The following is a 25,802-nucleotide window of genomic DNA, read 5'->3' on the forward strand; positions in this document are numbered from 1 at the left end:
GTTTTCTAATTAAGCTCTAACATGAGGAAGCAACTTTACCTAGGCAACTGCAGAAATTAATCCACCAAAAACCAATAAAAGCACCCTCCATTTTCCTTCCTTATTCAGAATTGAGAATAAAAGCATCTAACAAATGTATGACATTAGAGATCTTAGTTATTCTCTTAGATAACACACCCAAACTAATGATTATTAATTAATACTTTATAGGAAAGAAATTTTAAACTCACTACTTTTCAAAAGGAAAAAAGTATCATTCCATAAGTGAAAATAATTTCCATCGCTATTAGCAAGAGGGGAATGAAAAAAAAAAAAAACTCAATAAATCTTTCTGAAACACATTAGTAAGAAGTTTTAGTTTAATTTATTTGTTTAAAGAGTGTAAGTAGTTCTTTAAAGGCAAGACTTTCGTTAAAAGCAGCTAGTAGTAAGACCATGGCTGTCAAACTAATGTCTTTCACAGAAAATGGCTTTCCCTTTAAGTGTTTCTAAAAATATCTTAGGACAGTCTTATCATTCTAAAGAGTGTATCATTATATACATATTATTTGTTGTCACTTTAAAATTTTGGGCAGAAAAAAAAGCACTAATAAACAAAGGGAGGATGAGAGTTTAAAAACAAACAAAACCCAGGGTTGATCAGTCTAATAAATACAGTATTCAGAATGAGTACACAGCAACAAGTCCTCTCAATGAGAGTGTACATTCACAGTACTGAACAAAAAATACAGACCTAAGAATTCCATTCTCTCACTTCAGTAGACTGGCTTATGCATAACCACATCTTAAACCAGTGTGCTTTTCTCAACTCCCCCTTTATATTTAAAATGTAGTTCTAAGTTCCAGTGATTGACTCATTTTAATTTTTTAAAAAATGCTGGAAATTGTGAGTTATATTAAAATGCCATTCCATTACAATTACAATACCACTGTACAGATAATTACTGCTTGGGAACATGTGGAGTACCTTTTAAAAATAACCTTCCTTGAGGTACGGTTTTGTCTGTTAAGGGTGGATTTGCCTAAGCTCAACTGGACCAAAGGTATGGGAAATAAAAGAGGGGACTTAGCTGGTTACTTGCCGTACACATAAAGTTATGACTATCAAGAAATTTTACTTACCTTTCTGTGAGATTCAAATTGACTTTAAGTAAATTTGAAAAAGACTTCTCACAACTTTCTAACAGCAGTAGGGCTGCTAGAATACCAAGAGAATAGCTTCTCAAGTTGGCTCTTTGCCAGTTTTGAGTAATTAAGTCTCCCTTCTTTGGAGTGGACCTACATGGTCTCCAAAGTCCCTTCCAAAGCTCTATCTTTACAGACATAATCATACCTCATATAAACAACCAAAATAATTCCTACACACCACATTGTATTATTAGCCCTAGGCATCTTATAGCATGGGAACACCACACAACAGAGTACATTTTCTTGAAAATGATCACCTATTATTTACTATACCTAAAGTATACTACCATTAAGAATAATTGAGCAAATGCAGAAGCCAGCTTCTCTGGATCTTTAGTATTCCCTTTAATATTAATGGTGGTGATTAATACTTATGATACAGACTCACTAGTCTGCAAAATAATGGAAGTCAGTATTCATTAGATAAAACAACTATACCAATGGTTACTTCTAAATAACGTCAAAGAAATTATTATCTGAAAGTTTAAACAACAAAAAGAAATTTATCTTCCACATAAGTTCTACTATAAAATAGTTTAAACACATGACTGATTCTGCAAGATCTTTTTCAAAACTGCTTCATACATTAGAAAATATTTTTCTTTGTCCAGTCTCACTTCTTTTTCTCTTCCCACTTCTGTCCCCCTCGATATATAATATTATGGATGCAAACTCAAGAATTCAAGGTGTAAGGGATAATTTTGCTTCACAGATATCATGACTACCCAGTACAGCAAAAACAAGATAAAAATTGAATAGACGTGAACTTAAAAAAAAAAATACAAATTAGGATATGTAATAAGATTATATTTGGAAAAATAGATATTTTCTCTACTAGAAACAGCAAAACATTCCACATTATTTTCTTTCCCAATTGCATGGTTAATTAGCATACATTCCAACAGTGTGCATGAAAAAATTTCTAAGTCACAGGTACTTAAGTGATTTCTTCATCAGTGTTCTGGCTAATTCAGTGGCCAAGAAAACATGATGTTTGGTCTCTAATTAGATGGAGTTAAGAAACAAAACCAAAGTTCTGAGAGTTAAGCTGATATGACTTAGCAAAAATCTGTCATTACATCAGCTATAAGTTTCCCTTCTCCCAAAAAGGAAAAAAATTGACTGCTTAAAAGTGTCCAAACTTCCAGTAAACTTCTAACAGCTCATTTTCAGGTGACCTAGGAATGGAGTGAGCAATCTGTAAAGCCTGAAGTGGTCCAAGTAACACAGATTAACTTCATGATGGCTGGAAACAGATGCTGGCCCCAAGTCAGGTCGAATACCCAATCTTCAGTGTCAAGGAAGGAAACAAACTCCAAGCTTCTAAAACACGTAACGACAAGTCCAGGAACGTGGCCGGATATAATCCAGAAATGTGGGCTTCAAGGGGGAAAAAAAATGGAAGAATAGTTTATTTGTATGCTCTGTACATGAGGTATGGAGTAGATTAAGGGGGTGCTGTTACATATTGTACTGTCTTTTTTAAAATTTTATTATGTATTTATTTATTTATTTTTGGTTATACTGGGTCTTCGAAGCTGCTCGGGCTTTTCTCTAGTTGTGGCGAGTGGCGGCTACTCTCTAGTTAACGGCGTGCGGGCTTCTCATTGTGGTGGCTTCTCTTGTTGTGAAGCAGAGGCTCTAGGGTGCACGGGCTTCAGAAGCTGCAGCACATGAGCTCAGCAGTTGAGGCTCCCAGGCTCTAGAGCACCGGCTCAGCAGCTATGGCACACAGGCTTAGTTGCTCTGCAGCATGTGGGATCTTGCCAGAGCAGGGATCGAACCCAAGTGTCTCCTGCATTGGCAGGCAGACTCTACCACTGAGCCACCAGAGAAGCCCACATACTGTGCATGTCTTAAACGCCTTCCAGTAGTTAAGCTATATTCAAAGAGAGTTCATCATTTTTATCTACAGCACAGATTTACTTGATTTAGAAGGCTTTACATGAGGCTAAGTCCAGTAAAATTTACAAAACTGCATGGACTCCTGACGAAATTCCAAATAGGCATTACCCTTTTTCTGTATCTTGTGTTTTATTTTATAAGCACCACCCAAAATCTAAATGGCGGTGGGTTAAGGATGATATAGACAATTAGACAAATTACAAATTAGACAAATTATAGACAATATAGACAAATTACTATAATAACACAAAGTTTAAAATTACTGAAATTATCTAAATGAGGAAGAGGAGAGAGTTCAGAAATAGAGAGACTGGCGCAGGAACTGGAAAAAAGCTTCATGGATGACACTGCACCCGAACTGGATTTTGATAAAATCTGACAGGTGAAATCTGAGTGCAAAGAGCAGAATGACGAGAGACAGAGTTCAGAGCAACTGGCTCAAATGCACAAAGGGGATTCACAGGAAATAAGGAGGGGGTTGAGAGCAGCACAGCAAAATCAGGGTTGACAGCAGAAGCTTTGGAAGGGAAACCGAATGATTTGATTTCAAGTATCTTTAGTTATGAGCTCCCCAGGTAGTGCAGTGGTAAAGAATCCACCTGCCAATACAGGAGACGCAAGAGACGCAGGTTCAATCCCTTGGTGGGGAAGATCCCCTGGAATAGGAAATGGCAACCCGCTCCAGTATTCGTACCTGGAAGACTGCATGGAGCCTGGTGGGCTACAGCCCATGGGGTCACAGAGAGGCGCACGCAACTGCACACACACACCTTCAGGTACAGGCGCCAGGGAGGGATGCCCGGCAGGTGCATCAAGAAGCCCCGCCCACCTCAATACTTGGGAGTTAGTCTATAAGCAGCTAAAAGTTCTACGAATGAGACTCTCACATAATTACAAAAAAGAAAACAAGAACAAAATAACAGGATTGAGAAAGTAGCACTGACATAAACACATTACCATGAGTAAAACAGATAGTGAGAAGCTGCTGGATAACATAAGGAACTCAGCCTGGTGCTTTAGGACAGCCTAGAGGGGTGGAATGCCAGTGGTGGGAGGGAGGCTCAAGAGGAAGGGAATATATATATATACATATAGCTGGCAGAAACCAGCACAACACTGTAAAGCAAGTATCTTCCAGTTAAAAAATAAAGGGAAATGGGCTCATAGGCATATGAGTCTAGCTGAAAACTGTTACAAAGAGTTTATTACTTCAGAAAGGAAGAGGTAAAAGATAAATATTTGTGGGTTGGAATGGATACACATGCCACCGAGAAAACCCTGGAGAAGACCTGCACTTTTCAGGGCACAGGAAGAATATTAGAAGGAGCTAAAGAAAAATCAGATGAGGAGGGAAAAAAGAGAGACAGAACCAAGAACTAGGAGAATTCACAGGAAGAAAACAAAAGAAAAGAAAAAGTTCAAGGACAGTACAGTAAGATTAGGTAAGTTACTGCTTTTATTCCACATTTCCCTCCCCTTAACATTAATTCATCACCATCTCCACTACCCCCTTCCCCTTAATCCTGCCCACAACTCTCATAATCAGAGGACAAATAGGTTATTTTCTACTCCAGTCTGATTGAAGACTCACATTTTTCAGAGGGCAGTGTTGACGTGCATACCACTCTTGAGAATAAAAACACAGGAGGACTCCATTGCCCGCAAAAAGGGAAGTCCACATCAGAACATTCCAAATTGGTCTTTTCCGACTATCGTTGACAATAAAGTTGAAAGCCACTAAAGTTGTGAAAACAACAAAAGTTATATACAGTCATCAAAACAATCTACCAGGAGTTTAGGAGACTCAGAAATTTGCTATAATCATTCAGTTATCATAAACAGCTTCAAGTGTGTATATACAGTTCTATTCTGGCCACTGGTCATGTAAGTAAAAGCAAAGCTTCATTGTTAAAACTTATTAATCAGTGATTATTTGGAAATAAGTCAGTATTTCAAATAGGTGAAAATATATATTCCATGAAAGCATTCATATTCTAACTTGTCCCTCTCCACCCCACCCAAAAAAAGGGTTAGTTCTTTTTCAGAGGGTGAACACTGTTAATAGAGTTTAAGAATGGCAAGGTTTTTTATAGTTTTTATGAGCTACCAAAGCAGTGTTATCAATAGTCTTCAACAGCTTATTGAGCTCATTTCCCAACATCAAAGTGTAAACATCTTGCAATAGAATTGTGTATAATTACTCAAAATTAATGTTCTTACGATCTGACAAACACTGCCTTGATATGGTATGACTACTACCTGGTTTTCTACATCAATTTTCTATTTTTCTTTTCTAAGTTTCTTTTTCAGCGTTATACTCAGTACTCACGAGATGCCAAGATACTCACTTCCAAAGAACATGAAGAGCACAAAGAGCACTGGATAGAAAAAGTTCAGGCAAACAGCCAGGGCATACTCATGCACCACGGCGGACACAGCGAAGACGGCCAGCATGGCAGCTGTCTTGAACCTCTTTGTGAAAAACTGGAGCGAAAGGAAAATAGTAAAGGCGCTTTTCAAAAAGTGAGTGATCAAACGTGCACTGCATGAGACACAATGAAAACGTACTAAAGGCACCCATTTAATTATATCTGTATTTGATTTTCTAAGTTTACTCCCTGGAGTAATACAAATGTGCTAAAATAATGACAAAAAACATCTAAGCTTAAAAATCCTTATTTCACTAAATGAGGCATTTCTAAAACTCATGTTGAAAGATTGAGCATATGTTCAAAAACGTTAATAACTTATACCTGTAACTCACTATGGTTGACAAAACATACAAATGGAGAAAGTTAGGGGGAGATTGGAGATTATCTGTTGGCAATGAGACTCCTCAAAAAAAAAAAAAAAAATCAACCATTACCGGTGGATCATTTCAGCTTCTCCAAATGCCTCCATGCATTCTTACATTGTAGCCATGAAATCCAGAGCAAAGACATGGTCTTAATTCTAGTAACTGTACACACTGGTCCTCTAAGCAATACTACTCAAAGCAGAAAACTTCTGAGACCTTAAGGGCTCACAAGAAAATTGAAGACAACTAAGTATAACTTTCTGGAAAAGAATCTCTGTTTCTTCAACAATTTCAACTAAACCTCGCTGCTCACCCAGAGAAAGTCCTTGTAAGCATAGTAATATAGCCAGTCATGGACCACCACATTCCAGGTCCTGTAATAGTTAGAGTACGATGTAGAGTTCCACCAATCCTGAGGAAGAAAGCAAAGGTGTAAACACATAAACAGAGCCAAAGCAAAACCTCCTGAATACTCCCAGAGAACATATGCACATAATGAAACATCCAGAGAGTGTTATGATAAATTGTTAGTTCACACACTGATGCCAAAAAATCTTCAAAGGCATTTTGGTTATTAGTGTTCAATGTGACATTAATCCTAATTCAATGGATGATTAGTTCCCAGGTTCATTGTGTCTCATCATCATCAAACAAATTATGATGGAAGATACACAACATAATCATTCAAGATAAGTAAATAATATATATAAGTAATCTAATGTTCATCTAAGTAACAATCACTTACCTTGCTAAAACACAATGAGAGAATTTGAAGGTCACACAGACTTAGATAGTATGAGAACCCTCAAGATCAGTTTGCTGGTATCATAAATAGCAAAATCTAAGTTGTACAAGTGAGATGGTAGCCACCTCCAAGTCCCAGTGCTCCTTTAGATGTATCTTGTTCCTTAGTCTAAGATCAAACCAACGCAAGAAGACATCTAAAATTTACACCACACTCAGAGCTTTTTTGAGAGAAGAGTGGGGTAGGCTCAGAGTGTTGCCAAAACATCAACAAACAAAACTCTAGAGGGCTTCGGGTAGGATTACAGAACACCATTGGGGGAGGAAAAGGCAAGCCACTCAGGTAATCTTGCCTGGAGAATTCCAAGGACAGAGAAGCCTGGCAGGCTACAGTCCATGGGGTTGAAAAGAGTCGGACACGACTGAAGCGACTTAGGACAAAACACTATGAGCCAATCTGCCTCCAGCCTACAACTTAATACCAACTTTGGAAGCCTAAGAATACTATGTGAAGCAGAATTAAAGCCTATCAAAACAAAGGAGCGAAATGTTACTTCCTTCATGGACTGTTGAACAATCTTACATAGAATAATTTGCTGAGATTGCTCCTACAGCACCAGACAGCCAAGTTCAAATGGATAAAAAGTTAGCAAAGTCTCAGAATGCCCTCTGGACACATGATCTTCCACTATAATCACCAGTATGGGATCCATTAGAAACCAAATGTGGATCTAAGGGAGCAGATGTTAGAGGCAGCAGAAAAGACAAGACTATGCCACTTTTATCAGCAACAAAATTTCTGACTTAATATTGGTAAAACCTGTGGGGGAAAATGACTTCACAACATTTATATTAAAAAGCTAGTAGCCAACAATATTCAAATACTTAACAATGAGGACACAAAACGTGAAAAGGAGAATGAGTCCAAGTACATGTTACCTTATAAAACATCCTGTCACCAAAGCGTAACATCTCAGCAAAGGCATTGAGCCAGCAGTGCAAAAAGGCAAAAAAAATAAGAAACAGTATCAGCACACCTAAAAATAAGATGAACAATATTAAGAGTCTTTCCAAATAGTTCATATACTAGTAAGTTAATTACATGTTGTCATTTGCTTAGCTAAATTACTTTGTAAAATTAAAGTAACTATTCCAGCTTATCCATTCCAGAAACAATATGGTGTTTTTTGAAAGCTAATTATTTCAACCCAATAAAGAAATGACTTTCTTCCAAGTGGGTTTTATAGACGAAAATGACCCAGTTTGTTTTTAATGGAAATGCCTAAATGTATGGCTTAACTTGGTAGTAGACTTCTGTCATTCTAAAATATTCCATGCCTTTGAATCCATCCCACAACCTGGAAGCAACTTTCTAATACCTCTCTACGAGGCAAATGTCTGTTTATTTTTTTAATACCAAATACTAAATGTCTTCTCCACTATAAACAAAGTTCATCAGCACTTTATATACATTACACAATATTTTAACATATCCATTTACATGCCCATCCCTTTCAAAAATAGTCTACTATGTATAAGACTATGTAAGAATATGTAGGAGAGACTATGACTGGCTGACCTGACTATAACACACAATCTTTGTGCTTATGGAATTTGCAGCCTACTGAGGAAGATATACGTTAAGTGACACGTATTCTATCAGAAGGACAGATAGATTTATTGGAGTAAATCTTGAAGGGCAATCAGGGAGTGGTACTAGAAAATATCTGGGGTGGAGGGAAAGGAAGAGAGAACATGACGACAGGAAACAATAACATTTAATGGGTAGAGAAAAGAGAATGAGTAAGGAAAGGAAACTGTAAGCTGTTCACTGCTATGTACAGCATGGCCAGAAAGACAGGAGAATAAGAGGGGCAAGAGAGACTTTAACACGTGGTCAACAGCATTCAATGCTTCATGGAGATCAAACAGATTAAGGGCTAAACCAACTACTGGAGGAGATCAGTGATTTTAATAAAGGCCATTTCAATGGCCTGGTCCAATCAGGAGCAGGAGTACAGTGACTGAATAGTGAATGAGAAGATAAAGCATAAATATGGGCTGTGTGCATTCACCACAGTCAGAGAAAGCAAAACTTGAGTGAAAATGAGATGACAAATGGAAAGAATAGCCAGAGATAGGAAGTATGCTTCATTTGTGGGACATATGGAAAGAGATCAAAGATGGGTACAGCTGTGTAGATGAGTTTATAGTGAAAAGCAGGTCAATCAAAGGTGCTCATATGCAATAGCTTTCTGTTTTCCTTGCAACTTCATGAATGGCCATATTAACCAGTACCCACATTACCTGGCAAGATGGAGTTAAATATACATAAGATCAGAACACGAGCGCTAAAGGGCTCCTGTTTGATATTCCGAAACAAGGGGGTGCAGAGCCTTTCAAAGATGTAGTACACATAAAAAAAGCAACCAAAAACCTGGAACATAACAAAGATAATTACAATAATGGTGGCTTGATCAGGAAAGATAAAAAGTGATTTTTTTCCTTCAAAAGAAGATACATATGTAATCCATAAACTAATGTTTACATACACACACACACACACACACACACACACACACACCATTTAACATGAGTGTATAAGATTGCTGAACTTTATAATCCTTCAGAGATAGTACTCAAGGCTAATATCTATCATACCCATTCTCAAGCCTTTACCAAATGGCATTTTTAAAAGATCAGATTTTGAAATCTGCTTTTCCTGTTACATGAAACCCATAACAAAAAAAACCTATTTCATAAATGGGTATTTGATTGACACAAAATTTTAAAATTTGTTCTTCTGGGATTTATGATACAGATAAGGGGTTGGGAGAGTGTCAGACCACATCTACACATATATATCAATAATAAAATAAAAAACAGAAATGGAGGGGGAAATTAGTGTAGATGCAAACTGAAGTAACCACATAAAATTACTTTAATTACAATTAAAAGTTTTATTATAGGAAACTACTTTTGAGGTGTTGGCAAAGCAAATACCAGTTACTGTACTGGGAAGAGTTTCCACTTACACAAGACATCTAGAATAGTCAAATTCACAGAATCAGAAAGAACACTGGTAAATGCTAGGGGCTGGGGTAAGGAGGGGGGACGAGGAGTTAGTGTTTAATGGGGACAGAGTTTCAATTTAGGAAGGTGAAAAATTTCAGGAGATGGATGATGGTGAGAGTTGCACAATAATGTGAATGTACTTGGTGCCACTGAACTGTACAGTTAAACATGGTTAAAACAGTTGTTGTACACTCTGTGATTCTACCACAATATTAAAATATATATATACACACACACACACTTATATATATACACACACACACACATTTATATACGTAAGACTTTAGTAAGGGTTTCAGAGCTCCTGGTAGACATGAATTTACCAACATTTTAAATATATTAAGTTATTATTGTATTCAAATCCCCATCTCCCACCAACCAACAAACCTCAGGCACTTCAAAAAAATTTACCTGTGCAAACTGCATAGTCACATAACCCCATCTTACAGTGGGAGTCCTAAAAGGGAAGAAACAAAACAACTTTCTCAATAAAGTAAATAACTGAACTTTAAAAAAGATCCTCACAGTATTTTCCCCCCATAGAATATAATTTTTGATGCAGGAAATACGTGTATAATTCTGTTAAGAATTACTGCAATCAAATCAGATTGCCAGAATCACCATTTGGGATTTCCCATGCCAGCAGTAGTCCTGCTCTGGCCATGAACTGGCCCACCTAACTGCCTCACTCCTGGCGCATTCTGGTGCTTTCCCATTTCTGCTTCCTAGTGCCATTACCTGGGATAGTTGTCACGGTAGATGAGGGTAGGAGCAAACAAGAAATACAAGTACTGGTTGACTGTAGGTACTGGAACAGTGCCTGGAAATAGGAAACTATGTTAGACTGGAGGCTCTTCATTTTCTTTCAACAAAACTGAAAGGGGAATTTAAGCACAGAATAGGGAAGACAAAAAGCTACCTCTCCTTAGCTGATGATGTTTCCTCTCGCTCTGTCAAAATGATGACTTCTTATCCCTAAATTAACTGAATATTACCCATCCCTCTGTGGGCTTCCCTGGTGGTTCATAAGCTAAAGCGTCTGCCAGCAATGCAGGAGACCTGGTTTTAATCCCTGGGTTAGGAAGATTCTCTAGAGAAGTAAATAGCAACCCACTCCAGTACTCTTGCCCAGAAAATTACATGGACAGAGGAGACTGGTAGGCTATAGTCCATGGAGTCACAGAGAGTCGGACACAACTGAGTGACTTCACTTTTAATCCTTTTAAGGTTAAGTTATTCCTGTGACTCCTTGATTTGGAAGGAGAAGGCACATGGGGCATAATGAATCTATTAACATTCTACATAGGCAGAACACTCTCTGACATAAATCACAGAAAAATCCTCTGTGACCCACCTCCCAGAGTAATGGAAATAGAAACAATAAACAAATGGGACCTAATTAAACTTAAAAGCTTTTGCACAATGAAGGAAACTATAAACAAGGTGAAAAGGCAGCCTTCCAAATGGGAGAAAATAATAGTAAATGAAACAACAGACAAAGAATTAATCTCCAAAATATATAAGCAGCTGCATGCTGCTCAATACCAGAAAAACAAACCACCCAACCAAAAAGTGAGCCAAAGAATTAAACGGACATTTCTCCAAAGAAGACATACAGATGGCTAACATACACATGAAAAGATGCTCAACATCACTCATTATCAAAGAAATGCAAATCAAAACCACAATGAGGTACCATCTCACAGCAGTCAGAAAAGCCACCATCAAAAAGTCTACAAACAATAAATGCTGGAGAGGGTGAGGAGAAAAGGGAACCCTCTTACACTGCTGGTGGGAATGCAAACTGGTATAGCCACTATGGAGAACAGTGTGTAGATTCCTTAAAAAATTGGAAATAGAACTGCCATATGACCCAGCAATCCCTCTGCTGGGCATACACACTGAGGGAACCAGAATTGAAAGGGATACATGTACCCTAATGTTCACTGCAGAACTGTTTACAATAGCTAGGACATGGAAGCAACCTAGATGTCCATCGCCAGATGAATGGATAAAGAAGTTGTGGTACACATACAATGGGATATTACTCATTTCCCACTGGAACACATCTGAGTCAGTTCTAATGAGGTGGATGAACCTGGAGCCTATTATACAGAGTGAAGTAAGTCAGAAAGAGAAACACCAATACTGTATATTAAGGAATATGTATGAAATTTAGAAAGACAGTAATGATGACCCTATATGCAAGACAGCAGAAGAGACACAGATGTAAAGAACAGACTTTTGGACTCTGTGGGAGAAGGTGACGGTGGCATGATTTGAAAGAATAGCATTGAAACAAGTATATGTATGTATACAAGTATGTAAAACAGATGACCAGGGCAAGTTTGATGCATGAAGCAGGGCACCCAAAGCCAGGGCTCTGGGATAACCCAGAGGGCTAGGGTGAGGAGGCAAGTGGGAGTGGGGTTCAGGATGCAGGGCACACTTGTATACCTGTGGCCAATTCATGCTGATGTATGGCAAAAATCATCACAATATTGTAAAGCAATTATCCTCCAATTAAAATAAATTTAAAAAAAACATTCTGTACAAATAATGCAAAGTTGCAGGAGTCTAATAATCAGTGTTTTTAAATTTGGGTTGCTACAAAGGTAAAATGGAAATAATCAGGAAATAGCAAGAAAGTCTTCCAAATCAATGCAGACCATATATATATATATATATATATTTCTCCTTCCTAACAAGTTGGGTTTTTTGGATCCTTGTATTTAAAACCAAACATAATGTCTACAGAATGTAATATACAATCAATCCCAGTAAACACCCTAAGGTTGAAATACCCTATGAACAATCCTTTGACTTCTGGAATTACATACCTGATTTCTCCTTGGCTGAATTGAGTACCCGAGGCACATTCTCTCTGACAAATGAGTGGGCCTTCATTATAAAACGAATCTGCAAAGGAGAAGGAAGGAAAGATGACTTTTCTATCACTGTCTTGTCTCCTATAAGCAACCACTGAACAGCACAAGATTATAATCACATAAAGAGCTATTAATTTTGTATATGCCAACTCAAACTCACTTTAACGGACTAAACAGTGAAGAACTCTAAAGAGGGATATATTATTACTCAAATTACTTTGCATCTAACACCGCTATTACATGTATATTATGAATTGAGAAATTAAAAGCCTGTTCAAAGGAAGTCTCCTGAAATAGTCCTTTTCATCAAACAGAGCATTTCAGACAACCAAGCAGAGCATTGCTGTTATTGCTGATCAGTGGCGGTCATGTCCAACTCTTTGCCACTCCATGGACTGCAGTACGCCAGGCTTCCCTGTTCTGTATCTCCTGAAGTTTGCTCAAACTCATGCCAATTGAATCGGTGATTCCAGACAACCATCTCAACCTCTGATGCCCTCTTCTCCTGCCCTCAATCTTTCCCAGCATCAGGGCCTTTCCCAGTGAGTTGGCTCTTCACATCAGGTGGACAAAGTATTGAAGCTTCAGCATCAGTCCTTCCCAATGAATATTCAGGACTGATTTCCGTTAGGATTGACTGGTTTCATCTCCTTGCAGTCCAAGGGACTCTCAAGTATCTTCTCCAGGACCACAGTTCAAAAGCATCAATTCTTTGGTGCTCAGCCTTCTTTACGGTCCAACTCTCCCATCCGCACATAACTACTGAAAAAACCATAGCTTTGACTTGATGGACCTTTGTCAGCAGTGATGTCTCTGCTTTTTAACATGCTGTCTAGGTTTGTCATAGCTTTCCTTCCAAGGAGCAAGCACCTTTTAACTTCATGGCTGTACTCACCACCCACAGTGATTTTGGAGCTCAAGAAAAGAAAATCTGTCACTGCTTCCACTTTTCCCCTTTCTATTTGCTATGAAATGATGGGACCAGATGCCATGAACTTAGTTTTTTGAATGCTGAGTTCTAAGACAGCTTTTCACTTCCCTCTTTCACCCTCATCAAGAGGCTCTATAGTCCCTCCCTCTTCACTTTCTGCCATTAGAGTGGTATCATCTGCATATCTGAGGTTGTTGTTATTTTTCCCAGCAATTTGGATTTTAACTTGTGATTCACCCAGCCCGGCATTTTGCATAATATACTCTGCATACAAGTTAAACAAGCAGGGCGACAATATACAGCCTTGATGTACTCCTTTCCCCATTTTGAACCAATCCATTGTTACATTACAGATAGCCAATGTAAGTCAGAAAATTCTGAAGGGCGTACAAGCAAAATAAATCTTTTAGATGGTTATATGACAAAACAATCAATCTGACACTTTAAAAGTGGAGTTTTCAATGACAAAAATATTTTCTAATTTAGATGGTTTCTAAAAAAAATGTTCAAGAACTAAATTTGAATTCATCCAGAATAGTTCAATTTATTTAAATTATCAAGAATTAGACACTGAAGATAGAACGAATTTTAAAAGATGATCTAGTTAACACTTTAATTTTATAATTAAGAGCCTAAAGAACCAGATATGAAAATTTATCCAACTAATTAACAAAAGCAACTGAATTATTATTACTAACTAAGCAAATCATTGCACTAGGCACACTCAAAATCTTACCTGTTCAAGTATAACGATGAACCGGGAAGCTGGTGGTAGTGTATATGCTAACACAACATAAAGTGGTCCTATACCTAGAACTCCAGTCTGGAAGACCACAAAAAGGAAGCAGTGTATGAAAGAATAGACCACTGGATGAGAAGTCCTGTGATAGCCTCTGGCCCAGCGTTGAAACAGGAAATAAGGAACTGTAAGTGTACATATGAACATGGTGAACCATGTCCACATAGCAACAGTAAGTTTCCCAAAAGCATAAGACATGAGATTGAACTCAAGCACCAGCCTGGGGAGAAAAAACACAAAGAAAGAACACAGAAGTGGATTTTTTAAATACACACAGATTCATAAAATTAAAAACTTTCAGACCTCAAACCCTCAACTTCAGGAAACAACACTAATAAACAGAAGACATGGATGTAACATTTGTGCTCCTAAGCCTCCACTTCACAATTTATTTTCTAAAAGCCATAGGATAATATGGTCTTTGAACCTATGATATCTAAAATACTAAAATAAGACTCTGAATTTCCCAAAGAGTAGATTCTCACATTAATGTATTTTAAACTCTGAAATAGTCTATGGCAAAGTTAGTATCTGAAATGTTCAAACAGCAATCAGTTATGTACAAACGATGGTTTTTCAGAAAGAAATAATACAATCTGAAAATCTAATACACATCACATCATTATCTCAAATTTTAATTTACTAATAAAGCACATAATTCAATGTGTGATTATCACTGTCATTTTTAGTTATTTGATTTTTACATTAAAATATCACATTTTTCAAACATTAAATTCCAATAAGCTACCCTATTTTTAGAAACAACCTATAATACATACCACAGTAGAAAAATTGATGTTATATATACAAAATTCTCTCCAAATTTTCCTAAAGGAAAATTACCTAGAAACAACTAATATGGTCTATTAAAACAGACTATTTAAAAAATTAAAAGTAATAAAACTTCTAATATTCTTTTTGGTTGTACTTTTCAAGAGAGAGGGATCTCACTCTTGAACCAGCTGTTCTGGGATTTTCTGAAGCGATTTAACTGAATTATTTACCCCATGCATCCACTAAACAGGTATGCTGTCTTACCTTCCTTCATCAATATAATCTACTGCAAGTGTGCTGAGAATGAAGAGAATGAGGAGGGCAATGAACATGTGATATATTGTTCTGATGTGGTCCACCTCAAACAGCTCACTGTAATTTCAGTTCAAATAAAATTAATCAATATTTTAAAACATCAAATATTAAAGACTTTACTTCAAAGTAGTTCAGAAGATGCTTAATCCATGCTCCAAAAACATCTCAACAGTAATCACGAAATATTACTAATGAGTATCAGTATTCTTATAAAGAAATGAATAATAATTACCTACTCACAGAGCATTTCAAAAGAAATGCTCATTACCTACTCAAAATGCACTTTCAATTTTCAGTTCACAAATGAGGTTGCCACAATTAGTCTACATAGCCTATTTTCCCCCCATAAAATCTACATAACTGCTATGACTGATCTATATTGATACACGACAGAAATTAACACAATATTGTAATTATCCTTCAATTAAAAATAAACAAAACAAGGAAGCTTCCCTGGTGGTCCAGTGGCTAAGACTCCAAGGTTCCAATGCAGGGGACCTGGGTTTGATCCTTGGTCAGGGAACTAGATCCCACATGCTGCAGCTGAGTTTGTACACTGCAACTAAAGATTCCATGTGCTCAACTGAGACCCAGCAGAGCCAAATAAATAAATATTAATAATTAAGAAAAAAATCTACACAACTAGGGTTCTAAAATAAGTAAAGCTGAGAAATCTATCAAGTCTCAAAGCCTAGCCAAAGAGAGATGAAAAAAACTTATGTGTCAAGAAGGCAGCCATACTCTCTCAAAAGTGGTTTACTCAATTGGGAAAGTTTTGTTCCAGCTCTTTGGGTAACCAATTCTCTGAAGCACAACTTCAAGGAATTTATCAGAGGACCAATAACCACTCTTACGTACAACTTCTCTTTTGAAACCAGACGCAGAACCAAAAAAATCAAAGGAGGAGCAAGAGATGGCAAATGTACAAAAAGAAGTATCAAAACTAACGGATTACATAAACACAGAACAAACATTCATAGATTACACAGTGATTCTAACAATCAGAATAGCCTGATTTTTAAAAATTCAAACAAATAACCAAAACAACTAAAAATACTTACTCTAAGACAGATCGCCTTATAACAAAAATCTTTCCATGTTCCGGAGGTGCTCTCAGATCTCTGGGAAGACCAAAAATTAAAATAAAATATGAGTACTTCAAGTATTACAAGAAATTTAAACCTATGGATAAAGAGAAGGAATAAATACTACCAACTATAGCTTGTAATATTAACTAACTGCCTTCTCACTATGATCCAGATACTGTGTTAGGGTTTTATGCATGTTATCTCATTTGTTCCTTCTGAACAACGCTATGAGGTAGGTGCAGACACATCTGATTAGGAAGGAAGAGATGTTAGGCAAAAGTAGCCAGAACAGCACTTAAGCCTCCTGGAAATGCCTGGCCAGCCCCTATGGAGAGAGAGGCATTCCTGGAATGACAGGCTGACAACCACTCTTCCTTCTCCTAAATATTCCTAAGGACAAGACTCCAGCCATACTTTACTCAGTTCACATACTATTATTGATCTGCCCTCCAAAATGGCACTGATATTTATGATCCCTTGTGGCTCAGCTGGTAAAGAATCCGCCTGCCATGTTGGAGACCTGGGTTAGATCCCTGGGTTGGGAAGATCCCCTGGCAAAGGGAAAGGTTACCCACTCCAGTATTCTGGCCTGGAGAATTCCATGGACTATATATAGTCCATAGGGTCGCAAAGAGTTGGACACAACTGAGTGACTTTCACAACAACAACCCCTAAAGTCTTCCAACAATCACCAACAGCCTCATGATATAAAAAGGTGCCTCCAGTTACTAAAACCTCCCATTTAGCATCTACCTCTATCATCTTCTTCAGGGTTTCTTGTAGTACCACTACTACTTCTGGTGACTCTCCTGATCAAAACTGTTCTCCAGAACAGCAGATTGACAGAGACCAGAGAGGTATAAAACCAAGGAAAGCACAAAATGGTAAATTAGCACACACTGGCCTTTGACAGCCCTCCCTTCCCTCTATGGCTCTGCGTGACTGACCAATAAGAATAACTACTTGCACTGTACTTTATTATGAGTACTGTACAGAGTACAACAGGGAGGCAGGATAATGATATAGGGAAGAGCACTGATGCTGGAGACAGACTCTGGGTTCAAATTCCCACTGTGTTATCTTGGACATTTAACTGCTCTGTGCTTCAGTTTCCCAAATTTGTAATATGCAGACAGTTATAGTATCTGCCTCATAGGGTCACTGTTTCATTTAAAGGTAAAGAATTCAACAAGTGCTGGCCATGTTATGAGTTAGTATAGTCTTAAATGAGGTATGCGTGTTTGTTATAATCCACATAGTAAGATGAAGAAACCCACCCTTCAAGAGGTTAAAACAGCAATATACAGCCAATAAAAGGTGATGCTAGGGTGTGAACCCAGGCATTTTCCCATTGAGCTGTACTAGAATCTACGTGTGCATTAAAAGAAACTATTATTTGTACTTACTTAGCTCGGTGGTTGTTGTCTCCCTCAAAAATAGAAAAGGATGTGAGAGCACAACCACCATTGTCTAATGATGCAGATTTTTCAATGAGACTGGTCACAAAATCATCAAAGTGACTGCCAACTTCCTTCATAAAAAAGGGCTTCAATTCCTAGAATTTTAAGACAAAGAAAACCATTAAGAACTAACTAGTTTATGAGTTGTTAACATTTTTTAAAGGGTTCTCTGATGGGTTTTTTTTTTCTGGCTGTACGGTACGGGATGTGGGATCTTAGTTCTCCGACCTGGTTCCCTAAAGGGTACTCTTAAACAGAGCTGATGAAAAGAAATCCATGTTAAATGAATTCACAGGAGTAAAAACAGAAGAGTGACTTCTATATACATCTGAACTGTAGTTTCAGAAACTGCTACTGAAAAAGCAACATGATGATTTATGTCTACTAAATGAACTCCTAAGGAAATGGCAACCCACTCCAGTACTCTTGCCTGGAAAATCCCATGGACGGAGGAGCCTGGTAGGCTACAGTCCATGGGGTCGCAGAGTCAGACACGACTAAATGAACTCCTCTGAATGACATATAAAACCAAAATGACAGAAATGCTAAAAATAACAGTATTTTCTTCTCTTCAAATTTTTATATGGAAAACAAAGTAAAAATTCAATATTATGTCACCATTATACAATTTTAAGTCCCCTTGCTTTTCAAGCAACCCCTTCAGTGCCAAGTACCCAGTGTTTATAAGTCATGTCATTACTGTATGATACCAACATTTATACAGTATTTATTCCTACCTCCATAGCTATATATTTATCTACTCTATAACACATACATTTATAACAGAATTGTTATACATTTTAACACCTCAAAACTTACAAATTCAGAGTTTTCGAAAAGTATTAGCCAAAAAAATTTCTTCAAATTACAATAGGCCACCTACTGTGGATGCTCAAATTGTAAATTGCGGTATTTTTAAACTGGCAGGACTCATCTATACAAAGAAAAACAAAGTATTACTTACTAATTTCTCCAAGAAAAAAAAATGCTCTCTCTTCTAATTATATTAGTTAGGTTGAGCCTAAAATATCTGAAGTAGCCTTTTTTCTGGATTCTGTTTTTGCTTTCTGGATTGTTTTGTTTGATTTGGTTTTAATATTTATTTGGCTGCATAGGATCCCAGTTGTAGCACACAGGATCTTCTTCCTTGCATTGTGCAGGATCTTTCGTTGTGGTGCATGGACTATCTAGTTGTGGCATGCGGGCTCAGCAGCTGAGGAGCACTGGCTTAGTTGCTCCACGGCATGTGGGATCCTAGTTCCCCAACCAGGGATCAAACCCCACGTCCGCTGCACTGAACCACTAGACCATCAGGAAAGTCCTGGACTCTTAACAGTTTGACCAAGTCCTTTAAAAGCAAAGCCTTAAAATATTAATGTATCTAATGGAACTATGTGAAAGCTTTTCAAACTACTTTCTCCCAGAGTTCTCAAATGTTTGGGGCGGGGGGCGGGGTGGGGAGAGGTCTTGGGCAGTGAGAATACACTGAAATCCCAGCCTATCAGGACAGTGAAACTGAGCAGGATCCTATGGGGCTCCTGAGTACAAAAGTCTTTCTGTTTCTTGTTTGCAGGAAACAGGTTTCATTCAGCCTCCTTGACCTTCCTTACAAAGGGTAGGTTCAAACAGTGGCTAATCAGGGAAGGAATGGAATGCAAAAACAAGGGAGGAGCACTGAAGAAACCACAGTGCAGGGACTTCCCTGGAGTCCAGTGGTTTATACTGCTTGCGCTGCAAGGGGCATGGGATCAACTCCTGGTCATTCTTGGTCAGGGAGCTAAGATCCCACAAGCCATGAGAAAGTGAAGTTGCTCAGTCATGTCCGACTCTTTGCAACCCCATGGATTGTAGCCTACCAGGCTCCTCCGGCCACGGAATTTTCCAGGCCAAGAGTACTGGAGTGGGTTGCCATTTCCTTCTCCAGAGGATCTTCCCCACCCAGGGATTGAAACCAGGTCGCCTGCATTGTTGACAGTCACTTTACCATCTGAGCCATCAGGGAAACCAATCAGAAGGAAGCCATAATCTGTAGCCCTCACCCCAAATTCTGCCTGTGAAAACTTACCACAAACAATCACAAAGTTTGGGATTTTTGAGCACAAGCCACATGTTCTCCTTGTATGCCCCTGCAATAAATCTTTTTCTGCTTCAGACTCTTAACATTTCAGTTTATCTGGCCTCACTGTGCATCAGGCACACAAACTTTGCTCAGTAATAATAGCTGATGGAGATGGAAAATATGAGATATACACATATGAATGACACACAGTAGACTACCCGTCACCTGAGCAACATAACGATTAGTGAAAAGACTCAAAGAACATCCAAAAATTTAGCAAAGAAAGCAGAGCAGAGATGACTGAAAATGCCTTTTCTAGCAGAATGTTAAACTAAAACCTTTATAAAGACCCCAGTGAGTAGGACTTAAGATTGGAAAGTGAGTGGAAGAGACAAGATGATGAAAAACAGAGAAAGAGGAAAGTATTAGACAAAACAGGAAATGTGAATGATGTTGGTTGGTTTTGTTAGGGGAAATACTGACTGAAACTGCCCACCTGGGCCAGGCAAGATAGCAGTCACTTGCATGAGTTATCTTAACAACAGGAGATCCTGGTAAGGAATGTGGAACTGACAAGCTATTGAAAGTGAAGTCGCTCAGTCGTGTCTGACTCTTTGTGACCCCACAGACTGTAGCCTACCAAGCTTCTCTGTCCATGGGATTTTCCAGGCGAGAATACTGGAGTGGGTTGCCATTTCCTTCTCCAGTCAAGCTGTTAGGTTAGTGCAAAAGTAATTGTGGTTTCAGACCGTGACTTTTAAATCATTATAACTAGGCTCAATCACATCTTTATTATCAAAATAGGAACCATTACAACCAACATATTTTTGCCAATGAGAAAAGTTTGTTGATTCCTGTAGCATAAAAATCTGTGCTTCGGGATTCGATGAACTCTTGGAAAGCATTTTCTGTCTCCTGCTGGATGTAGAAGTGTTTTCCCTGCAAAAAGTTGTCCAAATGCTTGAAGAAGTGGTAGTCGGTCAGTAAGAGGTCAGGTGAATACAGTGGATAAGACAAAACCTTGTAGCCCCATTAGTTCAACTTTTGAAGTGTTGGTTGTGTGACATGCAGTTGGGCATTGCCATGGAGAAGAATCGGGCCCTTTCTGTTGACCAACACTGGCAGGAGGCGTTGCAGTTTTTGATGCATTTCATTGATCTGCTGAGCATACTTCTCAGATGTAATAGGTTTGCTGGAATTCAGAAAGCTGTAGTGGATCAGATCAGCAGCAGACCACAAAACAGTGACTATGACCTTTTCTGGTGCAAGTTTGGCTTTGGGAATTGCTTGGAAGCTTCTTCTGGTCCAATCACTGAGCCATCACTGCTGGCTGTCATAAAATTCACTTTTTGTCCCACATCACAATCCAATCAAGAAATGGTTTGTTGTTGCTGCACAGAATAAGAGAAAATGGAACGATATTTTTGATTTGTGGTCAGCTCATGAGGCAAAAACTTATTGAGTTTTTTCACATCTCTCCAATTTGCTTCAAATGCGGGATGACCAAAGAATGGTTGAGGATGACGTTGAGTTCTTTGGCAACTTCTTGTGTAGTTTTAAGACGATCAGCTTCAATGACGGCTCTCAATTGGTCATTTTCAACTTCCGATGGCCACCCACTGCAATCTTCATCTTCAAGGCTCTCATCTTCTTTGCAAAACTTCTTGAACCACCACCACACTGTACATTCATTACATGTACACTGTACATTCCTGGGCTACATGTGTTGTTGATGTTGTGAGTTGTCTCTGATTCTCATGACCCATCCTGAACTCGAGTAAAAAAATTGTTCAAATTTGCTTTTTGTCTAACATCATTTCCCAGTCTAAAATAATTATAAAATACACAGCAACTAGTAAGTCATTAGTTTAAAAAAAAAAAAGCAAGAAATGCACATTAAAATGATGTATAACACAGCTACATTTATTTAAGAATGTATTCCAGGGAGGAGCCAAGATGGTGGAGTAGGACGGGGAGACCACTTTCTCTCCTACAAATTCATCAAAAAAATAACTGAACGCAGAGCAAACTTCACAAAACAACTTCTGATCGCTAGCTGAGTAGCTGAGGTCATCAGGCGCCCAGAAAAGCAGCCCATTGTCTTCGAAAGGAGGTAGGAGATAAAAAGTGAGACAAAAGAGCTAAGGACGGAGATCCATCCCGGGAAGGGAGTCTTAATAGAGAACGTTTCCAGACACCAGGAAACCCTCACACTGGCGGGCCTGGGGGAAGTGTTTGAATCTTGGAGGGCAACCTGACTTGGAGAGAAACAATAAATAAAACCCACAGATTACGAGCCTAAAAGCAACTCCCAGCAGAAAAGTACCCCAGACCCCCGCATCCGCCACCAGCAAGTGGGGGCGGAATGGAGAGGAGCGGGCGGCATTGCTTGGGGTAGGGTCCGGGCCTGAGTGCCCTGAGGACAATCGGAGGGAGCTTTTGTGAGTTGCCAACTTGAACTGTGGGAGAGCAAAAGAGAGAGAGAAAATTAACCGGCCCGAACACACTGCCGCAGAACAAAGGGACCGAGAAAGTCCAGAGAAGAGCTCGCAGGCTGCGCAGGCTGCGGACCGGCCCAGCCCCGCTGGAGGCAGGAGGCAGGGGGGAGTGGAGGGGAAGGGGGCAGGCTCGGCACCAAGGACCGCATGCCCTGCCGCACTACAAACAGGCCCCCAGTTTCTAATCAAAGACCTCCTGAGATTCTGGATGGTCGACATCCGCCGGGAGGGTCGCGGCGAGACACAGGGCGCAGGCACCCGACAGGCGCAGGCGGGGACTGGAGCTGGGGACGCGGAGGGCAGAAGGCGCGCGCACCCAATGGCGCCGGCGGAAACTGAGACTGGGACCACGGAAGGGAGTGGGCGCACCGCACCCGGGGAGAGTGCACCCGTCAAGCCCCTGGCTGCCTGGACCGCTCTGACGGGGAAGGCACAAAGAGCAGGCACAGCTTTTTGTTCCGCGCTTTTGTGGAACACCCTAGGGCTGGAACCGCGTGCAGCGCGGGGCGCGCTCCATATAGAGCAGCCGGGAGCCTGAGCAGCGCAGACGGAGAAAGCAGCGCCAGCCCCTCCCGGCAGCGCGACGGAACTAGCTACCCAAATAAGAGTCCACCTCCGCCCGCCTGTGTCAGGGCGGAAATGAGGCTCTGAAGAGACCGGCAAACAGAAGCCAAATAAACAAAGGGAACCACTTCAGAAGGGACTGGTGCAACAGATTAAAATCCCTGTAGAAAACACCGACTACACCGGAAGGGGCCTGTAGATATCGAGAAGTGTAAGCTGGAACGAGGAGCTATCTGAAACTGAGCTGAACCCACACTGACCGCAACAGCTCCAGAGAAATTCCTAGATATATTTTTACTTTTTTTTTTTTAAGTAAGGAAAAAAAAATTTTTTTTCTTTTTTCTTTTATTTTCCTTTAAAATTCCCTATTACTCCCCCATTACTCCTTAACTTTCATTTTCATAGATTTTTACGATTTTTTAATTAGGGAAAAAAAAATTTTTTTTTCCTTTTTCTCTTCTATTTTTCTTTTTCTCTTATTTCTTTTAAAGTCCTCTAGTACTCCTCTACTACTCCTTAATTTTCATTTTCAATACACTATAACCTTACAAAAAAAAAAAGCAGCCCTATGTTTAAACTGAACTTCATATATATTTCTAAAATTTTTTGTGTGTGTTTTGGTTTTTGTTTTTAATATAGTATTTTTAAGAGTCTAACCTCTACTCTAGATTTTTAATTTTTGTTTTTCAGTATATGATATAAATTGTGAACATTTAAGAATCCAATATTCAGTTCCCATTTTTATTCAGGATTGTGTTGATTATTCTCTCCCAATCTTGACTCTGTTTTCTACCTCAGAACACCTCTATTTCCTCCTTTCCCCTTCTCTTCCCAATCCAATTCTGTGAATCTCTGTGAGTGTCTGGGCTATGGAGAACACTCTGGGAACAGACAACTGCGTAGATCTGTCTCTCTCGAGTCCCCCTTTTTCTCCTCCTGCTCATCTCTATCTCCCCCCACCCCACCCTTCTTCATGTAACTCTGTGAACCTCTCTGGGTGTCCCTAACCGGGGAGAATCTTTTCGCCATTAACCTAGAAGTTTTATTATCAGTGTTGTATAGTTGGAGAAGTCCTGAGACTACAGGAAGAATAAAACTGAAATCCAGAGGCAGGAGACGTAAGTCCAAAACCTGAGAAAACCAGAAAACTCCTGACTACATGGAACTTTAAGTAATAAGTGACCATCCAAAAGCCTCCATACCTACACTGGAACCAACCACCACCCAAGAGCCAATAAGTTTTAGAGCAAGACATACCACACAAATTCTCCAGCAACGCAGGAACATAGCCCTGAACGTCAACATACAGGCTGCCCAAGGTCACACCTAACACATAGACCCATCTCAAAACTCATTACTGGGCACTCCATTGCTCTCCAAGGAGAAGAAATCAAGTTCCACGCACCAGAACCACCGATTTGCAAGCTTCCCTAACAGGGAACCTATGACAAGCCAACGTCTAACCCCCCCACTGGGGTTTAAACTCCACAATAAAGGAAAACCCAGACCTCCAGAATACAGAAAGCCCACTCCAGACACAGCAATCTAAACAAGATTGAAAAGGGGGCAGAGGAAGGAAATACCCAACAGGGTTAAGGGAACATGAAAAATGCCCACCAAGTCAAACAAAAGAGGAGGAGATAGGGAATCTACCTGAAAAAGAATTTAGAATAATGATAATAAAAATAATCCAAAATCTTGAAAACAAAATGGAGTTACAGATAAATAGCCTGGAGACAAAGATTGAAAAGATGCAAGAAATGTTTAATAAAGACCTAGAAGAAATAAAAGAGTCAATTAAAAATGAATAATGCAATGAATGAGATCAAAAACACTCTGGAGGGAACCAAGAGTAGAATAACAGACACAGAAGATAGGATAAGTGAGGTAGAAGATAAAATGGTGGAAATAAATGAAGCTGAGAGGAAAAAAGAAAAAAGGATCAAAAGAAATGAGGACAACCTCAGGGACCTCTGGGACAATGTGAAACGCCCCAACATTCGAATCATAGGAGTCCCAGAAGAAGAAAACAAAAAGAAAGGCCATGAGAAAATACTCGAGGAGATAATAGCTGAAAACTTCCCTAAAATGGGGAAAGAAATAGCCACCCAAGTCCCAAGAAACCCAGAGAGTCCCAAACAGGATAAACCCAAGGCGAAACACCCCAAGACACATATTAATCAAATTAACAAACACAAAGAACAAATACTAAAAGCAGCAAGGGAGAAACAACACACAAAGGGATTCCCATAAGGATAACAGCTGATCTATCAATAGAAACCCTCCAGGCCAGAAGGGAATGGCAGGACATACTGAAAGTAATGAAAGAGAATAACCTACAACCTAGATTACTGTATCCAGCAAGGATCTCATTCAAATATGAAGGAGAATTCAAAAGCTTTACAGACAAGCAAAAGCTGAGAGAATTCAGCACCACCAAACTAGCTCTTCAACAAATGCTAAAGGATCTTCTCTAGACAGATAATGCAGAAAGGGTGTATAAACGTGAACCCAAAACAACAAAGTAAATGGCAATGGGACCACATCTATCAATAATTACCTTAAATGTAAATGGGTTGAATGCCCCAACCAAAAGACAAAGACTGGCTGAATGGATACAAAAACAAGACCCCTATATATGCTGTCTACAAGAGACCCACCTCAAAACAAGAGACACATACAGACTAAAACAGATTGAAGGGCTGGAAAAAAATATT

The 25,802-nt window shown here is 39.1% G+C and overlaps 1 protein-coding gene across 4 annotated transcripts in view; it reads right to left on the reverse strand.

Moving 5' to 3' along the window:
- Window positions 1–345: 345 nt before the first annotated feature.
- SOAT1 (sterol O-acyltransferase 1) overlaps window positions 346–25,802 on the reverse strand; it is a 66,258-nt gene continuing 40,801 nt past the window's right edge. For all 4 annotated transcript variants that reach the window (XM_043485434.1, XM_043485432.1, XM_043485433.1 and 1 more), the window contains 13 exons: window positions 17,911–18,059; window positions 16,478–16,537; window positions 15,366–15,473; window positions 14,265–14,547; window positions 12,550–12,628; window positions 10,448–10,529; window positions 10,121–10,166; window positions 8,942–9,071; window positions 7,574–7,671; window positions 6,204–6,302; window positions 5,442–5,577; window positions 4,685–4,830; window positions 346–2,568 (listed from right to left, as the gene is read on the reverse strand). In XM_043485434.1, coding sequence (XP_043341369.1) covers window positions 2,512–2,568; window positions 4,685–4,830; window positions 5,442–5,577; window positions 6,204–6,302; window positions 7,574–7,671; window positions 8,942–9,071; window positions 10,121–10,166; window positions 10,448–10,529; window positions 12,550–12,628; window positions 14,265–14,547; window positions 15,366–15,473; window positions 16,478–16,537; window positions 17,911–18,059 — 1,473 coding nt within the window. In that variant the 3' untranslated portion in view covers window positions 346–2,511. The remainder of the gene's footprint in view (window positions 2,569–4,684; window positions 4,831–5,441; window positions 5,578–6,203; window positions 6,303–7,573; window positions 7,672–8,941; window positions 9,072–10,120; window positions 10,167–10,447; window positions 10,530–12,549; window positions 12,629–14,264; window positions 14,548–15,365; window positions 15,474–16,477; window positions 16,538–17,910; window positions 18,060–25,802) is intronic.

This window comes from Cervus canadensis, chromosome 13 (assembly GCF_019320065.1).
Source record: "Cervus canadensis isolate Bull #8, Minnesota chromosome 13, ASM1932006v1, whole genome shotgun sequence".
Taxonomy (NCBI): domain Eukaryota; kingdom Metazoa; phylum Chordata; class Mammalia; order Artiodactyla; family Cervidae; genus Cervus; species Cervus canadensis.